At 37.8% G+C, this 22,996-nt stretch overlaps 1 protein-coding gene across 6 annotated transcripts in view; it reads right to left on the reverse strand.

Moving 5' to 3' along the window:
* golga4 (golgin A4) overlaps positions 1-22,996 on the reverse strand; it is a 107,483-nt gene that overhangs the window by 13,424 nt on the left and 71,063 nt on the right. For all 6 annotated transcript variants that reach the window (XM_008112813.3, XM_008112812.3, XM_008112811.3 and 3 more), the window contains 4 exons: positions 18,506-22,734; positions 14,420-14,541; positions 12,033-12,163; positions 1,073-1,153 (listed from right to left, as the gene is read on the reverse strand). In XM_008112813.3, the coding sequence (XP_008111020.2) occupies positions 1,073-1,153; positions 12,033-12,163; positions 14,420-14,541; positions 18,506-22,734 (4,563 nt within the window). The remainder of the gene's footprint in view (positions 1-1,072; positions 1,154-12,032; positions 12,164-14,419; positions 14,542-18,505; positions 22,735-22,996) is intronic.

The raw sequence follows: 22,996 nt of genomic DNA on the forward strand, positions 1-22,996 counted from the left end.
TCCAAGGTCATGTGGTCAGCATGACTGCATGGAGCGCCGTTAACTTCCTACTGTACCTATTGATCTACTCATATTTGCATGTTTTCGAACTGCTAGGTTGGCAGAAGCTGGGGATAACAGCGGGTGCTCACTCCGCTCCCTGGATTCGAACCTGCAACCTTTCCAGCCCTAGTAAAAAAAAATGTTGGGAACCACTGGTTTAAAGCCAATTGCAAAGGCACACTACAATAGGACATGCCTTTTGCTTTCACTACTCTTTCTGTGTAACATGAAAGAGAAAGATACAAGAGATGTTAAAATGTGTGATGCTGTTCTGTATACTGGCACTACTAGAAAAAAAGAGTAGTAAACATTAGACTAGATTGCATACAGACTAGCTGCGCCTAGACCTCATTAAAATCAGAGACTATGTCCTTTTAAAGTGCAACTAGTTTTGTCAGGACTAAACTCTGTGTCACTACCTAGTTTACTGCTGAAATAAAAGAAAGATCTCTATCAATGATTTAGGTCCCCAGGTTCACCAACTTTGCCTCTGTGGCACAGAATTCGCAGTAGAGTCTCACTTATCCATGCTAAATGGGCCGGCAGAAGCTTGGATAAGCGAATATCTTGGATAATAAGGAGGGATTAAGGAAAAGCCTATTAAACCTCAAATTAGGTTATGATTTTACAAATTAAGCACCAAAACATCATGTTATACAACAAATTTGACAGAAAAAGTAGTTCAATAAGCAGTAATGTTATGTTGTAATTATTGTATTTACGAATTTAGCACCAAAATATCACGATATATTAAAAACATTGACTACAAAAATGGCTTGGATAATCCAGAAGCTTGGATTAGTGAGACTCTACTGTACTTCAAATCTGAGCTAACAGTGATAACAATAAAAAAGATAACCATGTTGCCAACAGTTTTGGCAAAACGGAGTTTAAAATACCAGAAGTCTCTTTGTCAAAAGTCCATACTAAAGAAATAAAGAGTCACAGGAGATTTTTTAGATTTCCAAATGATAAGAGAGCGAGAATATATAGATCCATGCTATACACAAATTTCACTATCCCAGCTTACTTCATCTGCCAGTCTTTGTTTATGTTCCTCCAGCTGCCTTTCCAGTTCATTTACTTTTTCTGTCATTTCCTCTTCACGAGACTACAGAATATAAAAAAAAAGAAACTCAAGTTAGAGCTTTTTTTCACCTATTTGATTCTTTAGCATAATAACTGTATTAGTAAGATAATCTCTGGTAGGATTTATGTGCTACCATCTAACTACCATATACCATTGCATAATAGTCACATCCTCCTTTTTGGGTACCAGTTTCAGTATTTTATGTTTCCTCATATAACAGTGCCCCCCGCCCCCCGGGCCTGCATACCTGCCTCTTAGAGCTATGGGAATTTTCAGCCGAAGGAAGCCCATGTAGCTTTGAGGAGCAGACACACAAGCAACTGAAGTCGCAAAAAGCATAATAGTCATCACATAATAGTTGCAGCCCCCTTTCCCCCCAAAACAGGAGAAAGGTGCAAAAATTACGCAGTGAAATATAGTACTTTTTGTTAATGATTACATCTAAATTGATTATCGGTATTGATATTCCCTCTCACCACAGCAGCAATAATCTGCCACTCAAACATCTGCATAATACTATGCCAACTGAGGCACATTTCAGCATCTAGTGGACAAGCTGCAGTCCATGAAGAGGGTTGCCCTATCTGTAGACAGATTGAAGAGTTGGCTCAGGAAGCAGGAGTCCAGAAACAAGAGAACTCAGTCACAGCAGCTGGAACTTGTTCCCTTCCAAGCTCACAATACTTTAAGTTGATGCTATGCTTGCTCACCACTTCTCTGTCACCGGCCTGAATCTCCTTCTTGTTCATGTGGCATCTCTTCCTCACTACCTCGTCTCCCTCTTAATCTTCCAGCTCCTTCCCCTTTCCATCTCCTGACTTGTCACTCACCTAGTATGCTTGTGCTTCATTAGCCAAACTTCCCTACTTCTTTTTCATCGCCTCTTTCTCCATGCAGCAATAACAGTAATTGCCCCCTGCTTTTACTTCCTCCCACCTGCCTGCTTCTGTGTCAATTACTTCCTTGCTGCTGCTATATGCCCAAAACCAGCAAAACTAGCCAAACTTCTTAAAATTACAAGGAGACAATAAAAAGGTGTTAGCAAAGGCGGCAGCAGCAGCACTTCTTTTCCCACTTATGGCAGTGGAAGCATTTAGGTCATTGCTTTTCATGAAAACCTATACAAAATAAAAGGATTTTGCCTCCAAGACTGTGTTTCATCTGTCTTCACCAACACAGATAGTCCTTAAAAAGTCTGAAATGTTCTTCTTGATGTAAAAAAATAGATATTTTTTACAACAAATATCAATACAGTGTAGTGAACCTGTGTTAAACTCATAACATCATTCCCTCACATTTTGTTTTCACTTTTTTATAACAATACTAGCTGTGCCCGGCCACGCGTTGCTGTGGCGTTGTCTGGTGGTGTTGGTGAGAAATTGTTGAGGTTGTGGTGGTATTGAATGTCTGTTGTATGGTTGTCTTTATGTTTAGTATGCATTTGGTTGTTTGTGTACTGTGAAAGTGGTGAGGATAGCGGACACTGTTTATGTTGGATTAGTGAGACTCTACTGTATATTTGTAATCTTATATTATCTGCCTGGAACTGCCCCTTCTACACAGCTGTATAAAATGCATACTGAAGTGGATTATCTGGCAGTGTGGAGTCAAGATAATCCAGTACAAAGCAGATAATATAAGATTCTAAATGGGTAATATAGCCTTGAGTCTACACTGCCATATAATCCAGTTAAAATCAGATAATCTGTATCTTATAGGCAGTGTGGAAGAGGCCTGAGGCCTAACTGTGCCTGTCTCCTGGACTGAGTAGGTTGCTAGGAGACCAAGTGGGCGGAGCTTAGCCCTCTAAACTGGCAGCAATTGGATAAAAACAATTATTGCTCTCCCTCTAATTAGGACTTTATTTTTCTTTTCTTTTTGTTGTATCAACCTAGAGGCGTGGATGATGGGTTGTGTTGTCAAATTTTGAGGTTGGGAGGCCTGGAGTTTTGTTGTTTTGTGGGTCGCCGTGATGCCATCACTCTTTTATATATATAGATGAATCTTTTCTGAGAAAATGATTCAAAAGATAAATCACACACCTAAGATGTAATGGTTGTTTACCTGGAACCATGTTTCTCTGAGTGGTCACCTGTGAAATTCACACACATGGTAGTGCCTGTGCAGGCAGCTTTGGAATCTTCTAGAAAGCTCTTTAGTACAAAATGGTGGTAGCCCCACCCACTCTCCCAATAGAGTATATAGCCAGTGGGAGGAGCTACTGCCCCAGTTCCTCTGCCATGTGCAGCAGCCTGAAGAACCGAGGCATGACGACAACAGGGAGGATGGGTGGGGATGTGCAAATTTCACAGGTGACCACTCAGAGAAACAGTTACAAGTAAGCAGCCATTACTTCTCCATCGTGGTCCCTGTGAAATCGCACATATGGTAAACTAGGAAGCTACTAATCTTTGCTAGTGGGCGTCATGCCACCCAAGAGATGAGGACTGCTCTGTCGAACGCCGCATCCCTCCAGGAAAGGGCATCAACTTTGTAGTGTGTGACAGCAGAGTGGACCAGGCTGCTGCAGGCAAACGTCGTCTAAAGGGATGCACCTCAGGAAGGCAGTAGAGGTTGCCACAGACCTTGTAGAATGTCCCCTGATCTGGGCAGGAAGGTCTTGGCCAGCCAGCTGATAAGACAACTGAATTGTAGCAATGATCCACGACAATAGTCACTGTGAGGAAACCGGAAGGCCACTGGCATCCTTCCAGTACTTCACAAATAGTCTTGGGAATTTTCTGATCTCTGCCATTCTAGCAATGTAGAAGGCAAAGGCCCTGTGAGCGTCCAACATGTGGACGGTCCGTTCTAAGGAAGAAGATGGGTTTTGAAAGAAGGCTGGTAGGATTATGCCCTGTGAAGTGTGAAAGCAGGAAGCTATCTTGGGCAGAAATGCAATATCAGTGCATAAGACAGCCTTATCTTTGTGGAGACAGAGATAGGGCTCATCAATCCTGAGCGCACAAAGCTCACTGGCACTCCAAGCTGAAGGGATGGCAACCAGGAATGCTTTTTTCCACGAAAGATATGTCAATTGAGGTCATGGGCTTGAACGGAGGCTTGGATAAGGAGGAAAGCACAAGTTCCAAGCTCCATGCTGGCACTACAGGAGAAACTGAAGGTCTGAAGTTTCTAAATCCTTGGAGAAAAAGAGTTACCAGGGGATCAGAAAAGAATAAAGGTAGTATTGCTTTACTTCTGTACCGTGATATAGCTGCCACATAGCATTTTAATGATGATAGTGAGAGGCCTGCATCTGCAAGGGAAGTCCAATATTACTGAGGTTGTGGCTGAGGTAGGGTTTTCTCCCTTCTGTGTAGCAAAAGATGAGAAGCTCAACCATTTGTAGATGTACAAACTCTTAGTGGATGCCCTTTGAGCAGCATCTATAATCGCCTGCACGGGGCGTGATAGGAGAGATGTCACTGATTGGGCCTGATGCGCCACACAGTCGGAGACGGAGTACACCTGGGTAAAGGACTAGACCTTCGTGGGTCAAGAGGAGGCCCACACAATGCGGGAGACGCAGGAATTCATTGTTGGACATCTCCAGGCGCAAGGAGAACCATGGCTGGCAGGGCCATCACGGGGCAATTAAGATGCAGTTCCAGTTGTAGTTTAGACACTACTCGTATTAGTAGAGGTATAGGGGGAAATGCATAGAGGTAGTGGTGACCCCAAGGCAGGAGGAATGCATCCCCAAGGCAGCCCTAAGTATGGTCCATGGGCCTGAGTATGGTCCATGGAGTGACCACTCATGGTGAGCACTTACTTACTTACTTAGGCGATCCCTCGTAGGCCGGGGATGATGGTCCTCCAGTTATAGGGTCCTGGGGGTGTGTCCGTAGATGGCTGAAGAGACCTATTCTTGATCTGCATGTTCTCCCGCAGTGAGGACATCGGTTTCCAGGTGGAAGGCGGTCTTGGTCAGGATTGGCTTGACGGGCCTTCTTCTTGGCACGTTTCTCCCTTAAGCCCTCCATTCGTGCCTCTTCGAACTCCGCAGCACTGCTGGTCACAGCTGACCTCCAGCTAGAGCGCTCAAGGGCCAGGGCTTCCCAGTTTTCAGTGTCTATGCCACAGTTTTTAAGGTTGGCTTTGAGCGCATCTTTAAATCTCTTTTCCTGCCCACCAACATTACGTTTCCCATTCTTGAGTTCGGAGTAGAGTTAACTGCTTTGGGAGATGGTGATCGGGTATTCAGACAACGTGGCCAGTCCAGCGGAGTTGGTGGCGTAGGAGCATCGCTTCAATGCTGGTGGTCTTTGCTTCTTGCAGCACGCTGACATTTGTCCGCCTGTCTTCCCAAGAGATTTGCAGGTTTTTTCTGAAGCAACGCTGATGGAAACGCTCCAGGAGTTTGGTGTGATGTCCACGTTTCGCAGGCATAGAGCAGGGTTGGGAGAACAATGGCTTTATAAAAAAGCACCTTGGTATCTCTTTTTTTAAAAAATAATTTTTCTTTATACTTAAAACTTATACATTCTTTAACAAATTTACAATACAGAGTTATGTATATTAAGCTCATATAGTATTTTCACTCTCTATATTACATACTCATATTATTTACCTTTTATTACCCTTCACCTAGTGCTATCCCTTCACCCCAGACCAGCCAATTACAATATTTATTTCCAAAATTTCATTGTTTCTTTTACAGGTTTTCCCCCCTTACCTTCTACATATACAAACTCTATAAATTTTCCCCATATCTTCCCAAAATCATGCTTTTTTAATAACCCTCTTTTAATTTTAATCTTACATGTCAATTTATCATTTATCGCAATATCCCAAATCTCCTTATACCATTCTTCCAATTTGCACTCCTCACTTCCTTTCCATTTTTTGGCTATTAACAATCTTGCTGCTGTTAGCAAGTTGGCGATTAGTTCCTTTAACTCTTTTGATATTTGAATATTATCCATAAATGACAACAGTGCTATTTCAGGCATTCCTATTATTTCTGTTTTGGTGATTCCCTTTATTTCCTTAAAAACGTTCTCCCAAAATTTTTGAACATATTTACAGGACCACCACATATGTATATATGTACCATTTTCCTGGCAGCCCCTCCAGCACTGCTTAGAGTATTTCTTATCAATTTGGTTTAATCTAATTGGTGTGAGGTACCATCTCCAAACCACTTTATAATAATTCTCTTTTATTCTTATAGACATGTTTTTAATATACGCATATTCCACATTTCTTTCCAGATTTGAGGGTGTATTTCCTTATTGCAATCTAACTCCCACATTTCTTTAAGGTGATCCTCCTCCTGTTCTTTATCTATTAGCAATTTGTAAATATCACTTGTTATACCTTTGGTTCTTTCTTTTCCTTCCCTTCCCCCCCTTTGACTAATCGTCTTCTCAAATTTTGTAAGTTCTCTATCTCCCTTATATTTCTTTCTTATTTCCCTTGCCCATCTTTCCAATTGTAGAACTTTATACCATCCAATACTCCCTAATAGTTGATTCCTTATTTCCAAGATTTTTCATTTTTGATTCCCAATCCTTTAATTTTATCATTCCTTTTTCTTTAAATTTTCTTTCTAACTCTCTTTTGAGATTCATTGGGAAATTTTTTGTAATGGGGAGATCGGTGGAATTAGTTTTTCTTCATACTTGGCCCAAATTTCTTATATATTTTTTAAAAAGGGGTTCCCTATTTTATTATATCATTTCTTCTCCGAATTCCTGGTTTTCCCTATGAAGAAAATATTCTCTAATTTCATATCTATATCTTTACTCTCTTCTTCCAACCATTCTAAATCCTCTTGTCCTATAATCCCTTCAATAATATACCTTAATTGATTTGCCATATAGTATAATTTTAAGTTTGGTATTCCCAGACCTCCATTCTTTTGTATTTTATACCATTTTTCCTTATTTATTCTAGCCCTTTTATTCCCATTACAAAAGGTATTTATCATATTCTGCCAATTTGTAATTTCACCAGTTGAAATTTTGATAGGTAGCATTCTAAACAAAAATTTTATTTTGGGTAAGGTTTTCATTTTTATTAATGCAATCCTACCGAACCAAGATAGTTTAAGCTTGGTAAATTTAGCCAGAGTGTCTTTAACATTTTTTCTTAATCTGATTATATTATCTCTTTCTAAATTGCCAATTTCTTTAGATATATTGATTCTTAAGTATTTTATTGACTTCTTTATTTTTATTCTACACAAACCCCCTTCTCTTATTTTCTCTTCCTCTTCTTTAGTATAATTAAATAATAAAATTTCTGATTTGTTCCAATTAACTTGAAGGCCTGTGACTTCCCCAAACTCTGTTAAGTGTGTTTCTATTCTTTTTAACTGTTCTATTGGATTTTCAAGGGATAATAGCGTATCGTCTGCAAATAAACATATTTTGTATCTTCCTTCCCTCCCTATCCCCTTTATATTTGTATCCTCTCGTATCATATTTGCTAATATTTCTATAACTATTGCAAATAGGGTAGGTGAAAGGGGGCATCCCTGTCTTGTCCCTCGGGTTAATCTTATTTTCTCTGTTAGGCCATCGTTTACTTGAATTGCAGCATAATTAGTTGAGTATAATTTATCAATCAATCCTCTAAATCTCTCTCCTAATCTAAATTTTTCTAATATTTTTTTTAATGCCTTCCATGAGACACAGTTAAATGCTTTGAATATATCTAGGGCCAATATCCCTGCCTTTAATTTTTTCCCCTTAATTTTATGAATTATATTTAGTGCTCTTCCCACTAGGTTTGACATATTTCTTCCAGGGATAAATCCACATTGATCTTTTTGAATATAATTATATATGAAGCTATTTATTCTCTTTGCCATTATTGCTGTCAATATTTTAGCATCTTGATTTATAAGGGAGATAGGTATATATGAACCAGGATCTGTAGGATCTTTATTTGGTTTTAGAATTAATATGATCCTTGATTCTTGCCACGACGGTGGGATCTGTTCTCCTGCCATTATCCTATTATATAATTCTTTTAATTTTGGTACCAACATTAATTTAATTTTTTTATAATATTCCGGTCCCAACCCATCCACTCCTGGGGTCTTCCCTCCTTTTAATTTATCTATAGCCTCTTCTATTTCCTTTTCTGAAACGAATTGCTCCATGCATTTTTAATCTATTTCTTGTAATTCTATTTTCCAATATTTATCTATCACCTCCTCTATCCTATTATTTGGATTATCAACAGCTGTATATAGTTTTTGATAAAATTCTTGGAAAACAGCCAATTTTTCTTTCATTGAGATAGCTTCTCTGCCCCATTTATCTCTAATAGTTCCAATTAAGTTTTTACTTCTCTTATCTTGTGCTGCTCTAGCTAATATTTTAGAATTCCGATTACTATATTCAAAATATTCCCGTTTTGTATATATTAAATCCCTCTGTGCTTTTTCTAAATTATATTTTTCTAGTTCCTTCCTTTTTGCCAAAGCTTTAAGATAACTTTGTTTATCTTTGTCTTTTACATATCTCTTTTCTAATTCCTGGATTTCTAACTCCAATTTCTTTCTCTCTACTTCTTGCTCTCTTCTCAAATTACATGCTTCTTTTATAAAAAGGCCCCTTGTTACTGCTTTCATAGTATCCCACACCATTGCGTAAGAACATTGATTATTATCATTAATTTCCCAAATTTCTCCTAGTTCTTTAGCTATTTTCTCTACCATCTTATTATTCTCTAATATTGCGTTTCCTACTTTCCAATTCTTATATGTTTTGTAATCCTTCTTTATTTGGAAATCCAAGCTTATTAATGCATGGTCTGAACATTTTATTACTCCTATTCCAGCATCTACTATCTTAGGTAACATGTTTGGTGAAACAAAGAAATAATCTATCCTAGAGAAATTTTGATGGGCCATAGAATGAAATGTAAATCTTTTCTCATTTCCCTTTAGCATTCTCCAAACATCAACCATCCTTTTATTCCTTATTACCTTACTTAGAATTGTATTTTTTTTTTGTGTTTTCCCATTCCTTTTCATTGTAAAATGGGATTTATCCATTTCCTCATCTATTATTCCATTAAAATCCCCTCCTAAAATCAAATATCCTTTTTGTATTCCCTCTATTTCTTTAAATATTGTTTCGTAAAATTCTGCCTGATTGGTGTTTGGGGCGTATACATTGGCTAGAGTAAAATCTTCACCATCCATTGTCCTTTGTATAATAATGTATCTTCCTAGTTCGTCTATCTTTGTTTCCTTTATGTTAAAACCACATTGATTTTGAATTATAATTGCCACACCCTTCAATTTAGATGTTCCATATGATTTTATATATGTTACAGATCCACACATCTTAAGCTCATTTACCCCTGATCTTGCTTGGTGTGTTTCTTGTAAAAAAGCAAAATGTGCTTTAGCTTTAAATATCATGTCCGCAATGATCTTCCTTTTGTAAACTGAGCCTAAACCTTTACAATTCAGAGATACAACCCTTACATATTCCTCCATTTGATTACAAATCCACTTTCCATCCTACTTGGCTGGTCTCTAATCCGTGTCCTCCCCTGTTTTACCCCCCTCTCCCTCCCTTCGCCCCTTTCCCTTGTGGAGTGTATTTCCCCTATTTCTTCCCCCCCACTACGTTCAGAGACCCCTGGTCTCGAACCTGGTTTATTCCAAACCTCTTTGTGGGGTGGGGGAGGGGTCCCCTCTTCCCACCGAGTGTGCCCATTCCGATATCTCCCAGGGTAATTATTTATATAATACCTTAACTACTAGAATTTACTCAAACATGGAATTAATCAGTCCTTGTCGCAGTCTTTTTCCTTCCTTCCTTCCTTCTTTCCAGTCTTAGTCCAGTCACAATCCAGTAACAGTCCTATCGTAGTCCAGTTATAGTCCACATTAGTCCATATTAGTCTGTATTAATCCATATTAGTCCATATTAATCCAATCTTAGTCCATATTAGTTCAGTCTTAGTCCATATTAATCCATATTAATCCAGTCTTAGTTCATATTAGTCCAGTCTTAGTCCATATTAATCCAGTCTTAGTCTTAGTCCATATTAATCCAGTCTTAGTCCATATTAGTCCAGTCTTAGTCCATATTAATCTCCTCCTCCTGTTGCTGCATCTTTCTTCCCCCTTTCCTCTTCTCTTTCCTTCTCCATCGGTACTGGTTCTGTTGCCTCAGTTGTCAAGTTCAATTCCTGAAGTAACGCTAGCCCTTGATCTAAAGATGTGATTTTGTAGTTGTTGCTTCTCCAGCGAAACCTCAGGTGTACCGGATAACCCCAGCTATACGGAATCTTCTGACTTTGTAGTATAGTTGTGACTCTCTTAATAGATTTTCTCCATGCCAGGGTTTCAGGACACAGGTCTGGAAAAATCTGTATTAGTGTCCCCTGGTATTTTAATGGGGATACCTGTCCTCTTAATACTTTCATAATCTTGTCTTTATAGTAGAAGTTTCCAAATCTGACCAAAATATCCCGAGGAAAAGGGGTATTCTTCTTGTATCCCACCCTGTGAATCCTCTCAAACCAAGATTCCTCACAGTCTGTTTGCGAGATTTCTTTTATCCATTTAATCATTTCTCTCTTTAATATCCCAGGATTTTCTCCGTTTATCTCTGGAAAATTTCTAATTCGAATATTCATCCTATCTCTGTCCATTAAATTTATCACCCTCAAATCCATCCTTTGAAGGCTTTCCTGGCATTGCTTTGTCTCTATTGAATTCACAGCCACCTGTGCTTCAGTAGCTGTAATCTTCAAATCCAGATCTTGGGTTTTTTTTTTCAATTTCTGTGATGTTGAATGCAATTTTTTTATCTGATTTTCCAGCCCAAATATTTTAGATGTAGTTTCTTGGGTGCTGTTTAAAATCAGATCCTGGAGCCCCTTAATCTGTTGTAATATCTCATTGTTTACATTTGTACTTGGGCATTCTCCTTCTCCTGGTTCCTTCCTCCCAGCTTTCTGTGCTGTCGCCATTTCGTCTTTATTTGTTTCTTGGGAGTCAGCCTGATTCTCAGCAACTTTGGCTTGTACCCTTTCCGGGTTTCTATCAGATGGACGGGGCCGTAAGTAATAATTAATTTGCTTTTGCTCACCCCTCTCTCTTTGAATGGGACAGCTTCTGCCCCCTCGCTTCATAAATCTTTTTCTTCTCTTTGCTAATTTCAGCTTTATCTGATCGCCATTAAAGGAGGCCTCGCTGTCCGGAGTCAAAATCGAAAGTAATTTATCCTGACTTCCCTATCTGCTCTTTTTCGGCATTGAAGATTTTTATGGGTGGTTTGACAAATCCCACATCCAAAAATATTCTTTACTCACTGCGAGTCCATTTCTAATAGTTAAATTTCTTTATTTTTCCTTTCCCCTCATGGGAGCTCCGGTTTCAGCGTCCACTCATGGGTCTGTGGCTCCGCCTCCCACCTTGGTATCTCTACGGTATTGTGGTGAGCAAATGGCGTCCTGATAAGATGATCTGCCAGGATGCTGTCCTTTTCCAGAAGGTGGATTGCCGTCAGGATTATCCACTTGCTAATGCACCAGTCCCACAAGTCAAGTGTGAGCAACAGGAGTGGGGCAGAGCATGTTCCTGCTTGTTTGTTTACATAGTACTTTGTAATTGTGTTGTCTGTGACAATTTTACTATGTGTCCCAAAAGCACAAGCTTGAAGTCTATTAGCGCCTTTCCAACTGCAAGGAGTTCCAGGTAGTTTATGTGGTTGGTGGAGTCCTGTTTAACATATGTACAATTTCACAGGGAACATGATGGAGAACTGAAATTATTCATTATTTATTATTTGACCAGAAAATGATATTAATAGCATGCACCTTTAAACAAAACAAAAGCTAAGTTTGGAATCTAGGGCAGTTACAGGACAGAAAACATTGCAAAAAAAAATAAAACAAAACAAAAAACAATTCAACATACCTGTAGTATTTCTTCATACTTTTTTACTGTCCTTTGTAGATCTTCATCTTTTTCTAAATTCTTTTTATTTAATTGAGTTATCTCTGCATGGTGGCTTTCTATCAGTTCAGATTCAACCTCTTGGGCTTTACCTGTTTAAAAGTAGCCAACTGGGTTAGTACAGCACAAGAGAGGGTAATTATTTTTAAAAATGTTAAATTACCAGTAAGGCTGTGATACCTCAGGCACCTTTGGCCCCTGACCCTGTGACTATTGCTGACCAGGACGAAGAAGACTTTGGTTTTCTTCCAAGTCAGCAAGATTCAACTCCTTTCCAGATGCCTTCTATTGACATTGCTGAGCCAGCACCAATTAAGGATGCCCTTGAAACAGTGCTGGCTCTCCCAGATTCTCCGGACTTGTTAGCGTTTGATCGCAGGGCCTTTTTGAAAACAGAGAGATCGCAGAGACAAAGCTTGAGGAGAAGCGCCAGATTAGCGGAGCATGGTGACTATGGCTAAGCTTAGTTCTCTTGGGAAGAATTAGGGAGTCAGGCATCTGGCGCGGCGACTATGGCAAGCTCAGTTCTCTTGGGAAGAATTGGAGAGTCAGGCACCTGGTTTGGGGGAACTTATGAACTGCAATAAAAGTATTGCGCCAGGAACTTTCCTTTGCAGTGTCAACTTTCCTTCTTACTGAAAAGCATCATCGTCTCTAGCTCTTGGAATCCAAGCGGCCTGAAGGTGCGCTTACTCTTGAGTAGACCGGGCGCCGGTCTACCTCCTTGCCCAAGTTTGGACTGTGTTTCAGCTCCTGCACATCCAGTTCATGCCTTACCCTGAAATCCTGCTTTTGGACATCTACTCCAGAGAACTCTTCTTTGCCACTTTGCTCCTTTTCCTCACTCAATACTCAAGCCAAGTTTGAGTGTGTTTCGGTTTCTGGACTTTGGACTTTAATATCGGACATAAGACTTTCACTTATTGGACTAATTTTGATCTTTCCTGAAAGGTCAATTGCTTATTCAACTTTGCTGCTTATTTCCTTTTGGAACTTTATTTGCTTTAATAAAGATATTATATTGTTATTGGCCTCTGTGTTGGTTTTCAGTGTTCTCACTGCCTAGGGGTGTAGCATAGGCATTCTAGACATGTTGCAAAAGTAAACTGACAAAAGAAGCTCTAGAGAGAGAAAAATGTGCAGAGTAAAGCAACTGAATTGGGATCTTGAAACCTGAGTTTAATAAAAAAAAAAATGTAATTTTCTTCCTACAGGAACATCCCTAAAGTTGGCAAAAAAGTATCATGTTGCATAAAATCAATAAAAAGGCAGACAAAATAAATAAAAATATACAATGAGTTAAAATTATTCTAAATTTCAGAAGCAATAACAGGACTTCTCTATCACCCTTCTTTCCCTTTATGTATTACCAGATAATATTAATGTAGTCAACTTCTGCTGCTCTACTGTGGCTATCCTCAAAACCACAGAAAGTTCTCGCAAGCAGAAGAAACACCCAGGAATACAAATGTAAGTTAACTTCAGATGGTAATAGAAATTTATATTTCCATTGATTTCTACACATGAATATGAATGCTAGGCAATGAAGAAAGCCAATTAAGAATTGAACAGAGCTCTACCTATAGCATGGACTGCCAAAACAATAAAGAAAGAGGTCCGAAAGCACATCAGGTCTGAACCCTCCCTAGAAGCCAAAATAATTAAATTGTACTTTTGACATATTATCAGATAACATGACTCTTTAGAAAATGGTGCCTAGACACAATACGGGAGGACAAAGCTTTAGGTTTTCATGATCTTAACTGGGTTATTAATAAGGTCTTTCGCCCACAGAGTTGCTACAGGCTGAAGGTAACATGATGACAATTAAGAACAACAACCATCCTTTCATGCCATACAGCCCCTTTGGATTCCATGAAGAGCCTTTCTCTGGAAGTCCATAGCCCTTCCAAATAACAGTGAGTCAATCAGCAAAGAAAAAAATTAAAAGTGAGCAAATATCTGCAATTTTTTTAATTGATTTCCTTCCATACACTACATTTTGGGAGGGCATCTCCATAAAAATCCTGTATTTTACATGAAGTGAAGGGTGCATGTATCAAAAGTATGCATACACCAAGAGATGCAGTATACACAAGAATTCAGATGTAACAATAGAATTGGGAAGAGAAGGAGAAAATATCAAGCTTAAATAGCAATGAAACTTGGCTTTAAAATAACCCTGTGTCACAATGTCTTCACACATGTTGTAAAATAAACCTGACTTCGGTTTGAACATAACCATGTCCCTCTTCTAAACTGATCCTTCAATAATAGATCTGATGTTTGGATTTAAAAAGAAAAGAAATAGCCATTCAAAATCTATACAAGGCATTGTTCCAACTCACTGATAGTTTCTTTTACAGCTGTTTCTAATTCCTGGTCCTTTTGTGCCAGCTGAGTATTGAATTCCCGCATTAATTGCTTTAATGTGGAGTTGTGCTTCAATTCAATGTCCTCTTTTTCATATCTATAAAGAAACAGGAAAACATGTTTTCCAGAGCAGGTAAGGCAGTTCAAATTAATAACTGAAACACATATTGTTTTTTTCTGACTGGTTTTGCTCCCAAACTCTTTAAAATGCTGTTAAAATAAGGCAGTTAAAATAGTTGTCCATGATATGCCCAAACTCCAAAAGAAACTTGGTTTATAAAGAACAGTGTGTTTGCGCATCCTGCTAAAGAAACTACAGGTCAGTTTTATTATGATGTAAAACACTGGCTGAGAGACAGTTGTCTGATTTGATTATTTTCTTAGAAGCTTAGAAGTAATAATTACAACATTAATTACAGAACAAACTGTCTTAATTCTCTATTTTGTTAAGGGAGAGACAAGCCAGAAAGCTGTCTCTCTGCCAGATTAATTCACAGCAAACAAACTAGAGTCTGTGATTTCTATAATCACTCTTACTGTCCACAAAAAGGTGGAATTCCTTCAAATTCTGTTGAGTTGTGAAATCTTTCTTCAGGTGTATATTACCAGCAAATATGAGTTACATACAACTCCTAGTTACAAACATGGGTGAGTGGAGGTGCTAGATGGGCCCAGGAGTGGGTGTGCCAACCAGCAGAGTGCACAATGCAGTATTTGAAAATGTTTAAGCATTTACATGCATCAGTAAAAATAAATAATGTGTTAAGACAAACTTCTGTCCTAGCTGCATTTCAAGTATAATTCCATGAAATTTCTTTTAAAAGTTTTTGGTTAGTATGGTATGGGATTAGAGTCACTATGAGGTTTTATTACTGCTGTCTGTATCTGCATTAGGAAGATTTAAACTCACATCCTGTCCCTGAGACAACCGGATGTTAGAGGAAATCTACTCCTAGGAAGGGGAAGAGTTATCATGGGGAAAAGGTGTCTCCACTGAAGCTTTATCACCAATCCCTGTTTCCATGACAATCCATTAAAAAAAATCCAATTGGCACAGGGACAGAAAGTGAGGTGAAATCTTCTGAACAGGGGCACAGACAACACAATTAACCTTCCCCTATATTATCCAAAAATAAAAAATAAAAGGTTTTTGGTTGGAGTTACACTTGAATCTGTTCCAATTTAAATACAAATTCAATTTAAGAACAAACCTACAGAACCTATGTTGTTTGTAACCCGGTGTGAAGACGTGCCTCTTCAACTTCAGGCAGAGGATAATCTTGTCATCCCAATCACTGCCATTAATAGATATATGGAGGCCCCTCTTCACAGAGATTAATCTGTTGGATCCTCTTCATAGAGTTTTCTTCACACTCAAAGTAAAAACTTTTGTTTAACATTGTTTTAGAGTCACAGTCTTTCTCTCTTGAATGAAACAGTAACAAAGTTTATTTTATTGTTGTCTGGCACAGAAGCGTGTTGGTTACATTGGAGCTTTGCTTTCTTAGTTGAAATACAATATTATAGTATTACTTTCTCTCACACAGTCTTGCAAACACAATAAGGAACACTTTTTACTTTGCAGAGGCAGAACTCTATTCTCAACTTATTATATTAGTTATTCTAGCAAATATCTTCTGTTAACACATTCCTTAACCTATCTTCACTGACAACTAACTATCCTGTCCTAACAGATAGCTTTCCCCATCCTAACTGCTTTAGAATGTTCAGCTGCTCTCCCAACTACCAACTACACTTTTAAACTTTGGCACATGCTCATTTACATATGACCAATCTGGTCACTGCTATGTAAATCAGCTCCTCTCTTGATGTCAGATTCCAAGTGCTACAAAATGGCGGTTCACACACCAACCCTGCAAGGTAAACTATGTCTTAACTGTTACAACAAGTTCTAAAATTTCCCATATAATTACACATTTCGCTACACCCGGGTACTAATTGCACTATTCTTCTGTTAATATAATATTTATTAAAATATTTAAAAATCCATTATCAAAATACCGTTACTAAATCGGCCAAATGCTATTCACAGTGTAATTTCCTGCAATTGTGAATCTGGTTTATAGTAGCCAATTTAATTGGGGGAGTGTTAATTAAATGTCATAGTTGCTTCATCATCTATAAAAAAGGAAATTTTGCTTTCCCTCTTCTGAAGAACTATAGCACAAAAAATTATAAGAGGAAAAAAATCAATATACAAATATTCGTGAAACTCATCCTTTTCTTGTTTATTCATAGAAAAGTCCTCAAATCTAAGTAACTCATCTAGGAGCAAATGGCACTGAATATGATGGAACCACACCATATTAACTATAATCTATATATATAAAATGATAAAGTTGTTTGCGCAGTGACTATAACAACAAAACTAAACATCCCAGAAATACGAAACTTGGCAACACAATGCAAAAGGCTTGCCTCCAGGTTACAACAACACAACCACACCACAAAACCACAATCCAGACCCACAAAACTCACAACAACGCATCATGTGATAACAACACAACTAAATGCCCCAGAAATACAAAACTTGGCAACACAATGCAGAAGCCTTGCCTCCCAGTTGTAACAACACAACCACACCACAAAACCACACAGGACCCACAAAACTCACAACAACGCATCATGACTCTAACAACACAACTAAACGCCCCAGAAATACGAAACTTGGCAACACAACGCAAAAGCATTCCCTCCCGATTGTAACAACACAACCACACCACAAAACCACAATCCGGACCCACAAAACTCACAAGAGTGCATCGTGACTATAACAACACAACTAAACGCCCCAGAAATACAAAACTTGGCACACAACTAAATGCCCCAGAAATACAAAACTTGGCAACACAACACAAAATCCTTGCCTCTCAGTTGTAACAACACAACCACACCACAAAACCACAATCTGGACCCACAAAACTCACAACAACGCATTGTGACTATAACAAATACAAAATTTGACAACATAACTCATCCACCTCCCCAATCCCTACATTCACACTTGGCCTCCAAAAAAACATTTACAATAATAACAATGACAACAACAACAACAATAAGAATCAACACCATCACAGGCAAGAAACAGCCAGGCACTGAGGCTGAGAGGTCAGTCAGTGCTACACTGGGCCTCCAAAAAACAATACAGTGGCATCTAACTTATCCAGCCTTCGTGACCACTACAACAACAACAATAATAAACACCTACACAGGCAAACAAAAAAAAGACTATCGTACCACAATAAGATGTAAACCGCACTCAGCAGAATCAGACATCACGATTAACAACAAACCAAAGACAACAGGGATCTCAAGCAATTATCAATCAACACAAAAATTGAAGAAGGTAACAGACTTCAAATACTACTACTAATGTGAGTATAAAGAAGGGTGGAGGTCACAGCATCAATACAACCTAATGTAGACTGACCAACACCACCAGACTAAGCCACAGCAACGCGTGGCCGGGCACAGCTAGTATACATTATAAACCGAAAACTGCAGAATATAATGTAAATTGTCAGGACTTCCTTAGACACCAACTATCAACAGCTACTCTCAGATGATCATCCTTTACACTCAATTGCAGGCTTTTTGCTCCTTTCTTTGCGGGGTAAGAATTTTAAACCATAATTTCTCATTTTGTCAAAAGCACAGATATCCGTTTCAGAACAAGTCATGATATGAAATCAATGTCAATGGGTTATTCCAGAGCAAGCGGTACCCACAGCTTCCTATTTGGGGTGAAATTGGACACTATGGTTACATAAAGGTTTCCTGGTTTGATTATTTGCTGCACTAGAGGAAGAGCAAGGGATCTGTTATGTATGGGCAAAAATCTCATTCGTATGTTGGGTTTGTTTGGGCAAGATACAAGAATACGGAATAACTTTCCACTTTTGATTTTCAAAACATCTAAAAATGTTATGGTCAATGTCAACGAAGCACTGATATCCATTATTTGATTGTAAAGTTTGGTAAAATCAATATACTGCTTCATTAAGTATAACATTGGCTAGTGCAACGTAACTAGAACTTACTTTATTTTTTGTTCCATTTCTTCCAAGGATTCTTTCTTCATTATTTCCAACTCCTGCTGATGCTCCTTCCGTAGAGCCCGCAAATCCTTCTGCAGTTTACTCAGATCTCTATGCTGTTTCTGCTTTTCCCGCTCAGTTTCTTCCAGTTTATTTTGCATTTCCTTTTGCTGGGTTTGCAAATCGTCAAGCGATTTCTGAAGTTCAAGGATTGATCTAGTCTTTTCTTCTCTGCTTTCTTCCAAAGCCTTTATATGGCTACTTCTTTCATCCAGCTGTTCTTGGACCCCTCGCAATCTTTCATCATATTTTGAAATTATTTCTCCCATCTCAATTCTGTGCTTTTCTCTCTCTTTCATTAAACACTCTTCAAAACTGTTTATCGTCTGCTGGAAAGATTGACCTTCTTTTTCTTTTTCTTTTAGTTTTTCTTGCAAATCTTTAATCACATTTTCCATATTTTGCTGCTCTTGTTCTTTGCTTTTAAATATTTCTCTGATGTTTGCTAAGTCACTATCATTCCTTTTGCATTGCTCAAGCAATGCAGTTTGTTTCTTCATTTGCTCCTCAATTTCTTGCTGAAGTTTTTCAATTATGATCTGATCTCCTTGTTTTCTTTTATGGAGCTCTTCTTGTTGACTCTGTACCTGAAGCTTTAAATTATTACTTGTTTTTTGTTCCTCATCAAACGCCTTTAGTAGTTTTTCTTTTTCCAATAAATCTTTCTGTAAAGCATCAATTTTCAGTTCATACATTTGTTGCATGTTCTCTAATGAATGGGTTTTGTCCTGTTGTGTAGAAACTTCTACTGCTTCAGCCTTCTGTATAATCTCCTTTTCGAATTCTGAATCTCTTGATCTAATTTTTTCTTCTAAAGACATGATCCAATTTTCCTTGTCTTGCAATTTTTGCTCCAGCTGCTTTTCCATGTCTAGTCTACATTGCTGTTCCCTTTCTTCCATTTGAGAGGTCAGCTGCTTTTTAATAGAAGCAATTTTTTGTTCAGCCTTCTTTTTCAGGTCTGCTATTTTAGCTGTGGTTTCTGAAGTAAGTGTCTCTTCTAAAGCTTTTAATTCTTTCTCTTTAGTTTTCGTTAGAGCTACTTTTATTTCTTCACATTCTTTTGATTTGTTTTCAATATCTACTTCTATAGATTGAACTTTCTTTTCAAAAATTACTATTTTGTCTTCCATTTCCTTAATCCTAGTATCTTTTTCCACAACGGCAACTTCAGCCTGTTGAAGCCTTAGTTCCAGTTCATTTTTTTCATTCTTTTGCTCATTGCATTTTTTGAGCTCATCCATTAAAGAGTCATTTTCTGCTGTTTTCCGAGCAATGTGTTCCTCTAGTTCAGCAATTCTTGCTATATGGATTTTTAATTCAGCAACTAAATCAGATTCTTGTTTTTCTTTTCTGATCTGTTTTTGTTCTATTAAGCCTTTCAAATGTTCTAAATGTTTACTTTGTTGATCACATTCTTTCTTCAGTCTGCTCAATTCCTCATCTTTTTCACAAGCTTGATTATTGCTCAGTTCAACTTTGTTTTGTAATTCCTTAATGGTATTATGATTCTGTGTAAACCTTGACTGTGCTTTTTTCTTCCATTCTGACATTTTATTCATCCAGTGGTCTACCTGTTCAAGAGCAGTTGCTTTTTCTAGAGTCAGCATTTCAACTTTGGAAGACAGTTCCTGCACCTCATTCAATAACTGTTCTTGATTCTCTTTGTGTTGCTTGTTTAGCAATGCTAAGGTAGCATCTTTGTCTGAGAGGCTGGTTTCAAGTCTGAGATTCAACTCACTAGTAAGTTTGTTCAGATCTGCAATCTCTGACTTCTTTGCATTCAATTCCTCCTTTGTGGAAGTGATGACATTAATATGCTCAGATAATTCTTTCTTCAGCTGTGTGATACAAGTTTCCTTCTCTGTTGCTGCTTCCTGTTGGTGTCCTCCTTCCTTTTGCAACTGCTCTTTGTCTGCTATAAGCCCTTCAATGTCCACCTTCATGGACATAATCAGATTTTCCTTTTCCTGCAAGTGTTGTTTTGACTCTTGTAAACTCTTAGTCAAATTACAATTAATATCTGTACTTTCTTTAAGTTGAGTTTCTAGGCCAGGAATTTTACACATTTTAATTAACATTGTTTCTTTAGCTTTTATCGCCTGTTCCTGGCAATGTTCAATTCTAACACTTACTGAACACATTTTTTCATTACATTTTTCTATCAGTTCACTGGTTTTTGTCTGCAATAAAGTCTCTGCTTTCTTCTGGTAGTCCTCTAGTTGTGTAATTGTGTCTCTTGTGAACTTCTCCAAATCAGTTGTTTTTTGTTGAAGCTCCAAATTTTTATCTTCAAGTCTTTTCTTATAGTCTTCACAGTCTTTAATATGGGAAGATTTCAGAGCCTCCAGTTGCTCTTCAGATGCTTTCAGTTTATCAGCCAATTCGCTAATTTTATTCTTCTCTTTTTCCTCAACTGCCTTTATTTCATTAAGCTGTTCCTGAATTGCCATCTTTTCCTCTAAAGATAAACTAAAGTCATTCTCAAGTTTGGCAAGCTTAATTTTCAAATCAGTTTCTTTTTGAGTCAAAACATCTACTTGACCTAAAGCCTGCTGGAGCTGCTCTTTCAGTTCATTAATGGATGTATCCTTTTTTGATTGCTGATCCTTTAAAAGAATAATCTCCGCATTGCTTCCTTCTCTTTCAGCATTTAAGGTGGCTAGTTTCTGCTTCAGATCTCCTACTTCCTGTTCTTTTTCTTGCAATTCCATTTCATGCTTTTCTTGAAGTTCTTCAGCCTGCTGAGTCACCTTATTTTCCCACATTCGTACAACTTCTTCTAGTTCTTGTCTATGAGTTTGAGTGAGACCTTCCAGTTGCTCCTTCTGATTTATCTCAAGTTTTGAGACAGCTTCACTGATTCCAATTGAACTGGCATGAGCCATTTCTAGAATTTTTGAATTGAACTCCTGATCTTTCTTACTAAGCTCCAATTGTTTGTTTTCAATTTCCTTTTTCAGTTTTGCTTCCTGCTCTGAAAGCTTCTTCTTGAATGTTTCTTGCATCTCCCTTGCTTTGTCTTTAATTTTTTGTGTTTGCGCCTGTTGATGTTTTAATTTGTTTTCATATTCATCTTTTAAAGTACTACTTTTGTCTTCTTGTGCCAATAAATCCTTTCTGAGATCATCAATTTGTTGATTCAAGCATTCTTTCATTTGTTGAAGCTCATTTTCCTTTGTAGTACAATGACTCTTCGCATGGTTTACTTCTTCTCTAAGATCTCTTAACTGTGATTCAAAGCCTTCTGTTAGAGAGGATACTTTCTGCATATTTTCAATCCTTTGCGCTTCCATTTCACATTTCAAATCACGTACCTGAGATATCTGAGACTCCAACTCTGCTTTGACTTCACTCAGGTGAGTCTCAGTTTTTACAATTTGTTCTTCAAGTTCTGATTTTTCAGCTTTTATATTAGCATGCTGCTGCTGCATATCTGTCAATTTCTGTTCATAAATGTTAGCCTGTTCTCTGGCACTGTCATTTCTGGACTGAGAAAGATGATCTACTTCTGTAGACATTTCTTTACACTCATTTTCAGCTTTTATGAGAGATTCCTGTAGTGTTTTTATTTGCTTTTCCAGCTCTTCTTGGCATTTCTCTTTTGCTTCCAAGAGTAGTCTCAAATGATTAATTTCTTCCTTGAATGCTTTCTTAGCTACTTCAGTTTGTTCCTTGTAGAGACATTTTTGTTCTTCCAGCTTTGCTTCAAACTCTTGTTTTTCTTTATCTGCTTTTTCTTGTAATGCAGACAGACATTTTTCAAGATCCTCACGAATTTTTAATGCATCTGACAACTCAGATGAGAGTGCTTCTAGTTCTGTCTGTTTCACATCAAGCTTTTCCAATGTTTTTTCATTCATCTCTTCTATATGGGCATGAAATATGGTCTCTTTGTCTTTCATCACCTTAGATAGTTTTTCCGCATAAATTCTTTCCAGTTTCTCAATTTCTGCATGCTGCTCCTGTGTAAGTATGTTCAGTTTTTCTGTCCAAAGCTGTTGCTCTTTCTGTTTCACCATCTCAAGCTCTTCTCTATGTTTTTCAACCATGGCAGTGATTTCTTGGTTGTGCTTGTTTCTCTCCACTTCTATTTGGGTAGACAAATCCTCCAATTGGTTTTTGTCATTTGGTGAACATTTTGTAAGGGAGCTCTCCAGCTCAAGAATTCTCTGTTAACAAGATTGATTGGGGGAAAATAGCATAAATACAATTTTTCTGTGAATTGATTTTTATATTCTACTCCGTTAGCTATACTCTATTCAGTTTAATTAACCTAAAGAACATTTAAATTTGATAAAACTATGCCCTTAATAAAGTGAAGAATGGAGAATGCTGTACTTCAATGCCAATGGAAATTTAAAAAACAATTTCAGTACTTTTAATATGAATAAAAAATAAATATTACTTCCTACAATAAATTAGAGAGAAGGG

Source organism: Anolis carolinensis, chromosome 6 (assembly GCF_035594765.1).
Source record: "Anolis carolinensis isolate JA03-04 chromosome 6, rAnoCar3.1.pri, whole genome shotgun sequence".
In the NCBI taxonomy this organism is placed as follows: domain Eukaryota; kingdom Metazoa; phylum Chordata; class Lepidosauria; order Squamata; family Dactyloidae; genus Anolis; species Anolis carolinensis.